Source organism: Camelina sativa, chromosome 11 (genome assembly GCF_000633955.1).
Source record: "Camelina sativa cultivar DH55 chromosome 11, Cs, whole genome shotgun sequence".
NCBI lineage: Eukaryota > Viridiplantae > Streptophyta > Magnoliopsida > Brassicales > Brassicaceae > Camelina > Camelina sativa.
In genome coordinates this window covers 12,565,475-12,575,537 of record NC_025695.1, presented here as the reverse complement: position 1 = coordinate 12,575,537, position 10,063 = coordinate 12,565,475, and the positions used below count along the sequence as shown (strand labels likewise).

At 29.9% G+C, this 10,063-nt stretch overlaps 1 protein-coding gene and 1 pseudogene across 1 annotated transcript; both read right to left on the bottom strand.

Annotated features, from left to right (window-relative positions):
* On the bottom strand, positions 2,075–3,558 carry LOC104723063 (chitinase-3-like protein 2). Its single transcript, XM_010441355.1, has 3 exons — positions 2,820–3,558; positions 2,318–2,719; positions 2,075–2,195 (listed from the first exon to the last, which is right to left on the bottom strand). The coding sequence occupies exons 1-3, from the start codon at positions 3,484–3,486 to the stop codon at positions 2,173–2,175; spliced, it is 1,092 nt and encodes a 363-aa protein (XP_010439657.1). The 5' UTR covers positions 3,487–3,558; the 3' UTR covers positions 2,075–2,172.
* Positions 6,508–7,980, bottom strand: LOC104723061 (annotated as a pseudogene).

Sequence of the window (10,063 nt, the reverse complement as noted above, 5' to 3'; positions counted from 1 at the left end):
AAAAAAAAAAAAAAAAAAAAAAAATTGGATAGAGTATGATGATATGAAACTGAAAATTCAGAGATGTGTGAACTATGGTGAATTTTCTAACCCCTATGTCTATCATATTGTACAAATCTGATTTTAAATTGATCTATTCAAAACCCTATATTAACTTATTAAGAGTTAATCTGATTAAATTAGTAAATTCTTATCTAATTATATAATGTAATGAAAATATATATGTACAGCAACTTCTTATATATTTGTAGTAGATGGTATACAATTGTATGAATGTATCAATGTTTACATGTGTGAAATTAATTTTAAGATTTTGTGTGATTTTTTTTAATTGCGAATGTTTATAAATGCGCTAATCAGGTAGTAGTAGCAAGCACGACTGAGTTTTCTAAAAAAAAGAAGAAGAAGTAAAAAGACAATAAAAGAAACTTGAAAATTGTGTGTTTCATTTTCTTTTTCTTGGTAATATAAGATGATTTTATTACTATAAATACTAGTAGTTTCTCTATTTTTTATTAGTTGTCATTCTAGAGTTTTTCACACAAATTAAGAATTGATAAATATTTTATTATACATTTATTTAACTATTCAAATTTTAAAGAATTTGTTTTTTACTTAATAAATGGCAAATGAGATAATTTTCTATCATTTTCTATTAAAATGATATTAGAAAACGGAATCGACAACTAAGGTGAAAGAAAAAATTAAACCTAGAATGACAACTGTTTTAAAATAGAGGGAGTGTCATTTATTGTTAAATGTGTCAAATGCAGGAAAAGGTGTGTTATTATTTTTATTGTCAATTAGGTTTACAATGTGCTCTAACACATGTGCGTGGCACATCTTGTTGTAAATAAAAATAAAAATAATAAAGACTTGATTATAGTCTATATATCTTAATTATGACTTTCTCAACATCAACATTAAATAACTTTATTAACATTGTTATTATTAGTTTAAAATAATTAAGTCTGTTATTTTCTTTTTTTTTTTGGTTCACAGAATTCAGTCTTTCATTAATTAAGAAAACAAATCAAAAAGACTCAGTTATAAATAATATTTCTAACAAGTCTATTTGTCGAACAATTATTAGTTCACATGCATTACAATAATTTTGTGATTTGACATTATATATTTTATGATTCAAAAATATAAAATACCATACTGGTCACTTTTGTAATACATATATTTCATAAGTCATAAGTCATAAGTAAGTCGAAGTTAAAGAAATTAAGTATAATTTCTTAATTATATTTTGATATATAGGTTTATTTTTTACGTGAGAGGTACAAAATACATGAGTGTGCCTTATATATTTGTCTGGAATGTTGTTGTAGTAGCAAATAGTGAACACTTTCATATAATTTAGGTATATCATGAGGTTTAACGTATTATTCATAAATAAATAAAAATACATGTGAGACAATCTATGGAATTTTGAAGTATAACAAACAATGGAAAGCAACATGTTACTTTTGTATGATTGTATCGTAGATTCTTTATCATCACATACATGTACTGTATGTACATGTACAAGTTATATATATGTGTATATGATTTTAGTTTTTTTCGAAAATTTTACTAGTGAGTGGAAGCACTATATTTGTGCGTTTCAAAAAAATTTAGTCAAAACCCCACAAGCTATGCCGATAACAAAAAAAAAAGAAGGTAATCTGCATGATGCATGCATCCATTTGCACATTGTAACAATATATTAGTACTTTTAAACGCATCATAATTCATAGACGACGTAACGAAGAGCTCTTAGTGGCATTATGCAAATTTGGCTAGCTAGATCCTAAGCTTTCTCATCTTAATTTCCGGCTAGGTAAGGCCTCCGTGCTGCTTTAGCTATTCTTTTTTTGTAATCAATTAAAAAACCCTCTCATTCTTGATGAACTTTACATTCTGACCAAAAAATACAGTAAGTACGTATGTTTTTGTTTTTCTCCGATGCATATTTTTCACAGAAATCAAAATTTATTTAGGGAATTCTTGTTCACCATAATATAAGCAAACGTTTTCATTTTTATTACAGAAAATAATATAAGCAAACATACGTGTTTTATTTTCATTCTTACAATAAGATAAGCAAACATGTTTTATTCTTCACGCGTCATTATTTATTTATTTCTTCGTTTTCACTGTGGGAACTCCTCCCACGGCTGTCTATTAAACATCCCATGTTACCGATGCTGTATATTTCCAAAATCCAGATATAAGAGACTTGATAGTACTGGTGTTTATCCGAAAGGACGCTAAGTATCTTAATTCTTATTAAGAAAATAAAATAAAATGTAAAAGTACAAAGACGAACCTGTACGAGATAGATAAGAATCATCGTCAGCTCCAACGTTCCAAGCAAAGTAACCAAGCAGACCGTTAGTCTTAGTGTATCTCACTTTCGTCACGATGCTCTGAATGTCGTCGAAGCCAATGAAAGCCGTCCGGGAGATACAGTTATCACTAACGACTTCCGAGTCGTAAAACATTTTAGTTTGCTCACCCTTATGCTTTATGAAATTACTTATCTGATTATAGTTGATGGAACCGTCAGCTGACACAGCGTCTAGGGTGGTGGTTGCAATATCATCACCTTGATGCTTGTCGTCTTTAAGAGTCCAGGTCCAGCCAACATATGGGAATCCAAATACTACTTTGTTCTGTAGAAGTCCGGCCTTAGTCGTCCACTGCTTCAAACCGGAGTCGCCGCATGGACCTGTCAACAGAATTTTATTCAAATTAAACAAAAAAAATACTCATATTTGGGATGTAGGGAAATAAATCCAGTTATGTTTATGGTATAGTAAACTTTGTACCTTTTGGGTTTGAAAAATTATACAGACCGGCGGGTGGACCAATGGTAGTGGACGAACCGAAAAAATCAAAGGCAATAACATTAACCCAATCCAAGCTTTTATTCATCACTTCAACCGGGTAGGTAAACGTCTTGTAAACCGGGGAGTAGTAAACCGCAGCTGTCAACAGCAAAGTTGGTTTGGTGGTGCGTATGTGCTCCGCGTCAACCGCTGCTCGCAATTCTCCAACTAGGGCCCCAAAGTCTTTCATCTCAGCATCACTGTTAGGGTACTCCCAGGCTAAATCGATACCATGGAATCCGTTTGATATAGCGATCAAAATCCAAGAATCAATGAACAATTTCCGAGACTCTTGTTTACTTGCCATGGACGCAAACGCAGTATTGTCTGCACTTCTTCCGCCGACCGACAAGAGGGTCTTCACCTGTCCGTTTCTAATCTTGACGATTTCAGTAAAGGTTGAAAATATGAGTTGGTGCGCTTGGGAGATAACAACTGCGTTGGTGGCAGCGTCGAGATCAGCGAAGGCGCAGAAAAGGTGAGTGAAGAAAGATGAGTCAATTTTTTCGGCCGAGGTTTTGGGATCCTGTTCCGGGTTCTCTCCATCTGGGAACCAGTACGAAGCTTTTACCTCGGAGGTGGGGGCTCCCGTATACTGAGCAGACATTTTTTGGTCTCGAAGTCTTTTAACGTTTAACAAAATGCTTTCTCTAGATGTGTTTCTTTGTTTGTTGTGCTTTGTAGCTAAGTGGTGGTGATACAAACTAAGAGCTTCCTTCTCTATTTATATTGATTTTGGGAAGACTTATTTTGAAATATTCAAAAGACTTAAGACAAATTCAAGTCTTGAAGTTAATTGATTTCGAAAACCAAAACTCTTTGCTAAATGATGTGACTCTGACACCAATTAAGAAGGAAATTCATCCCTATCATCATACGTGCGGTATTCTTATTTAACTAACATTTCTTGTAAAGTCTAAAACCTAATTTATGGTGGGTCAAGAGTTTATCTTATACTAGTCCGACTATTTATTTCCACGGTGATTTTAATTATTCATGAATGTCGTAAATGCTTTATACATACCCGATCACTAATCCGGTATTAGGCTTTCAGCTTAGGATTTCTCTATTTATCTCACAATATATGTATTGGTGCACAAATTTATTAATTTAAAATATCAGTAAATATTGAACAAACTTTTATATATATATATATATATATATATTATCTTTTTTATTTCAGTAAATATTGAACAAACTTTTATATTTTCAAGTATAATTTTCATTGTGTCAACTTTTTTTATCACCGATTTCGACAGTATAGTTTTGAATTCTACATAAAAATTCTATATCTGGAAATTACCTACAGATCTTACTTTTGTGGATGGAAAAAATCACTTAACTACCAAATTTCTAAACCTTTACATTTTCAAATATATTCCAAAGATCATTCTTTTATCATCTTATGCTTTGTTACTTAATTAGATATATATATATATATTTGAGATTTATATATCTAGTTATTGATATAGGATATGTATAGCTCTCCAGCATAATTAAACATACAAAAATGATAGCTCACAAACAAAAGTCTCCCGTTAATAAATAAATAAAAAAAGTCTAACAAGTCTATTTATTTAACTAGAAAATATCACGGCAGAACTATTTTACAAAAACTAAATTAAATTTTAAATTTTAAATTATATTATGAAATTATTGAAAGTAGGAACATTCTAAAATATACATTTTTTTGCATGTCTTTTTTTAAAAATATTATTTTATGTTGATTATTTCAAAACTACATCTCTTTATGTACAAAATGACCAAATTATCTTTTTTGAGTGACAACAAAAATGTACAGTTACCAAAATCGGAAAAAAAAATTCCGCCAAAAATTATTTTTTTTCCGCCAAAATTAAAAAATTAGTCCGCTAAAAAATGAAAAAATTCCCGCTAATATCATAAAATTGGATTTTCCTGCCAAATTTTTTAAAATTTATACTTTAAAAAACCTTATAAAAACCTTGTAAACGCTTTTAAAAACCTTTAAAAAACTTTATAAAAATCTTTTAAACTTTTTACAAGGTTTTTGAAAGGTTAAGTCTTCTTTTGACGAAGACAAAATCTAATTGTTCATTTTTCTCAGCTAAAATTAAACATAATCCGACAAGAGATGTGTGACATATGGTCAGTTTTCTTACCCCTATGTTTATCATATTGTACGAATCTGATTTTAAATTATATTGATTTATTCAAACCTTGTATTAACTTACGAAGAGTTACTCTGATTTATACAAATGTGCGCTAATTAGGTACTACGGGTAATTTCGCTAAAAAGAAAAGAAGTTAAAGACTGTATCATAGTCTTTGTATAATCTTAAGTGTGTAAATTGAAAATTGAATGATTCATTTTATTTTTCTTGTTAATATATATGATTGCATTGTACTTTAAAAGAAATTATACTAGTAGTATTTATCGTTGAATGAGTCAAATACAATAAAACGTGTGTCATTATGCTTACTCTGAATTAGGTTTATAACATGTTCTAATATATGTGGGTGGCGGCATGACATATATCTTGTAAATAAAAGCAACAAAAATAAAGACTTGATTATGGTGTATACTCATCCCCAACATTAAATAAGTGTTATTATTATTAGTTTAAAATAATTGAATGGGTTATTACTCAAGAAAATATAATAAAAAGACTTAGTTATACTCTATTATTCTGACGAGTATATTTCTCGACTATGTACTAGTTGACATGCATTACAATAATATCGACTCTCGATATTAGATATTGTATGAAGCATTGTTCAACGATGACTATACTGATCATTACTCCGTGTCACCGCGCATAACAGAAATTGATTCATGGAATCTTGTCAATTCAATAATAATAATAATAAAAAATACTATACTGGTCGTTTTGCAATGGCGAGATGATCTTTTGATGTTTTGAAGGATTCAAGCTTGAAGACGAGTTTCGAGAAATCTCCAACCAACTGATGGTCATAAACAGCTTGCGCAATTGAAGCATAAGAACCAATATGCGTGTGTGCATCAATTTGCACGTTATAATTTATAATATACTTTTCTGGATTATAATCTATTCTACGAAAGATCAAAATCTTTCCATATAAATAACATGTCAGCAGTAGAGAGAGTCATCTGTCTAAATAAATTAAAATCAAAAACATCGTAAGAGAAATCTAAAATATCTTTCATGAGTTAACGAAGTTACACGTAAATCTTCTTGGTAAAAGAAAATTTGAGTGTTGCATTAGATTTAATTGAAAAGCTTAAATACAAATATATTTAAATACTTAAGTTTTAGACAAGAATTGTTGACTGTTTAAATCTTTTTATCTACCAATCAAATAAGAAAGCAAACAATATGATTATTTTTACTTTCTAAACAAAATATACTAATAGTTTTATTCTACAAAAATCACTTTAGAAATTTAGAATCATGTTTAGCTTTAAACAAAATTTAGGAATACGGTTCAATCTGTCTTTCATTTTTAGTATTGTTAGCATGTTGTTTAACTTGTAAAGCATGTTGTTTAACTTGTTTTATTTTCGAATTCATATTTTATAAAAGTAAATACTTATTTAAATTTTTTTGTTTACAGTGATATAAGCAAGCGTGAAATACAAGATACACACGCACGTGTTTGAGTTTTTTCTTACAATAACATAAGCCAAACATATATGGTCTATTCTTTACTAGTCGTTATTTATTACTTTTTCCTTTGTCGTTGTCGGAAGTCCTCTTGCATTATTATTCTCCCATGGCTGTCTATTTAGGCTTTAGCATCGATCCCATGCTTTCGATGCTGCAAATTTCCAAATATTCATATATAAGACTAAAGACTTAGTACTGTTTATCCGATAAGTCACTAAGTATAAATGTTGCTGCAGTGCATAAGATAGCATCTACAGCGATTCTGCGTTGTGAGAATGCAAACTAAGAAAAGAAAAAGGAAAAAGCAAAAGAGACGAACCTGCACGAGATAGACCAAAGTTATCGTCAGCTCCAACATGCCATGAGAAGTAACCAAGCAATCCTCTCTGCTTAGCGTATCTAACTTTTGTCACAATACTCTGATAATCGTCGTAACCAATACAAGTAGTTCCAGCGGAACAATAATCTCCCACCACCGTGTTGCTTCGTTATCCACTATAAACTTACTTATTTGATCATAGTTTATAGTACCATCAGCTGATGTCGCTACTTGGGTGGTGGCCTCATCATGACCACCTTCGAGACTCCATGCCCATCCAACGTATGGAAAACCCAATACTGCTTTCTTCTCTGGAAGTCCAGCCTTAATCCAGTCTTTCAAACCGGAATCGCCGCATGGACCTATATATTAACCAAGTTCTATTCCAGTTAAACCTTTGCCGAACCAAAGACTACTATTCTCTTATTTTATTTTATTTTTGGGGTCACTTATGTTTATAATACGTACCTTTTGGTGGGTTTGAAGGATCAAACAGAGCGGCCGGTGGACTGATAATAGTGGTTGAACCGTAGAAATCATAAGCAATAAGATTGACCCAGTCCAAGTTTTCGTCAATCTCTTTGATCGGGTAGGAAACTGAGTTGTGACTGGGGGAGTAATAAACCGCAGCTGTCAACAGCAAAGGCATATTTTCTGTGCGTTCAGCATCGTCTTCAACCGCTTCTCGCCATTCTTCAAGTAGTTTACCAAAGTTGCTCATCTCCACCTCATTGTTTGGGAACTCCCAGACCAGATCAAGACCGTGAAATCTGTAATATCTAGCGATGGAGATCGAAGACCAAATGAATGCTTTACGAGAGGTGGGATTACTTGCCATTGACGCAAACGCGTATCTGTCTGCGTTTCTTCCGCCGATCGACAAGAGGGTCTGCACGTGAGGGTTTTTCTGCTTGACGATCTTAGTGAAGTTGGAGAATTCGTGTTCGTGCACGTCGGAGACAATGACGCTGTTGGTCTGAGACTCAAGATCAGCAAAGACGCAGAAGAGGTGAGTGAAGAGAGTTGAATCAATTAGTTCGGCTGAGGATCGTGGAACTACCCTGCCAGTGGATGGGGATTCACCATCTGGGAACCAGTACGATGCTTTAACTATTTCCGTAAACATTTTTCTGTTTCTTCTGAAAATGTTACTTTGTTTGTTGTGTTTTGCAGTGATACAAGCTAAGAGGGTGCTTTCATTCTCTATCTATAGGGAATTTGGGAAGATAATTTAAATATTAAAAGAAAAGACATATTCAACTTTGAATTTGGGTGGATTAATTGGTCAGTGGACGTTTGTTGATTTTCTTCGCCAAAGTCTGTTAAATGTTATGACTGTGACACCACACCATTAGGAAGCTCATTCATATCATAGTTAATGTATTTTAATTTAATTTCAAAAGTCTCCTATGAGTTTGAAAATTAATACATACTAGATTAAGACTCGTGCTAGAGCACGAGCTGAAATTCATTTTATTTAATTGTAATTTTTTTATAAAATATAATTTATATGATTATGTTTAAAAGTTTTTTGGATAAAATATTATGTAATAAAATCATATGCTAAAAATGATGACTTGAAAAAAGGTGAGTGAAGAGAGTTTTTTATATTGTTAATGATTCTAGATAAATATTCGTGCTATAACAATAGTTAAATTTTATTTTATACAAAATTTTGTATATTTTCTATTTTAAAATAAAATTTTAATATGTTATATTAGTTTATGTACGTGAAGTTATTTCAACAATGTATATTCTACCTCATGACTTGAATGTCAGACATAATTTTGTGAATTTAGTTTTTAAAAAGCGAGTTATTATATTATGAGTAATTTAATATATTGTTATAATTTTTGTTTTAATATACTTGGTTTTTTTAAATTCTTACATATTATTGACATTGCTATAACATACCAATTTAGAGTGTTTATAGTTTTCTAACTTTAAAATCAAGTTTTAATATTTGAAAAATATTTCGAAATAAATTATTTAAAGTTTATTATATTATATAAAATTATAAAATTCAACAAAAAAGTATGAAATTGAATTTAAATATTCAAATTTTGATCCGTTACTCAGTAAATTTTTTAATTCAATAGATATTATTTTTAAAGAATAATATTAATAAAAATTGAATATTTTATAGACTGAATCATTTATATTTGTTTTTAAAAATTCAACTTATGGTATATCTGGAAATAAAACTATTTTTAATTATAATAAATAATATGAAAATTTATTTGTTTCACAAAATAGACTCATATATAAAAAATAAGAGGTGAAGTCTAATAATAATTAACAAATTAATATGTTAAGTTAGATATCAAAGGATTTTATGTGATAAAGAATTTAATAAAGAAAATTAATATGGTAAGTTAGATGATATCAAATGATTCTTTAGAATATTCTCTTTAAGATTTTTTAAAACAATAAATCCAGATTATACAAATAGTATAAAATAATCTACAACATATTTGTAACCAACTTATTAAAATTATATAGTTTATTTGTAATTTCCTTATTATATATAGGGGATGGTAGTCAGGTGATTGATTTAACGTATAATATAGTTATACAAATTTTGGTTGGATTTTAATATAGTTATACTCTCATCGTGATTTTAATCAACGTTGGCAAGAATATGAATACATTACTTTTTTCCACTTTGAGTATTTTATTTTATTTTATCATATATTAGATTTTGGTTCCGGAGTTATATTTTTAGGAAATAGTAAAAAAAATATTATCCCACACAAGAAAGTTGTTTTGCTCTAACAAAAAAAAAAAGACTTTAGTTAGTCAACGTTGGCCTGGGTAGGTATTAATTATGTTATCACTTAATTAGAATGATTAGAGTAATATATAAAAGCAAACTACAATAATACATAATTCGAATGCATAAACCAACTCCATCTTAATAATTGTCCCTAAATTTTTACAATTTCTTAGATGTAAAATATTACATAATATAAAATCCATATACTTACGATATTCATTAAAATTGTGATACATACTAAATACTTTTATAGTGATATAAATTTTTATATGTGTAACATCTTTATTATATGATTATATTTTGGGTTGTGTTTAAATCAAAGTAGTGGATTTTAATTAATTTTAGTTTAATAAAATTCTGATTTAATCTAATTAAACCAAAAGCCTTAGTATTCTTTCTAAAAGTGACGCTTGCTTCTCCTTTTTGTGGATTGTCGACACTGGAGTCTCAGAGACAGAGA

Coding starts and splice junctions, on each gene's coding strand:
- LOC104723063 (XM_010441355.1), bottom strand. CDS start 3,486: ATGTCTGCTCAGTATACGGGAGCCCCCACCTCCGAGGTAAAAGCTTCG. Junction 2,720..2,819: donor TAATTTTTCAAACCCAAAAG/GTACAAAGTTTA, acceptor TTCTGTTGACAG/GTCCATGCGGCGACTCCGGT. Junction 2,196..2,317: donor TTCTTATCTATCTCGTACAG/GTTCGTCTTTGT, acceptor GGAAATATACAG/CATCGGTAACATGGGATGTT.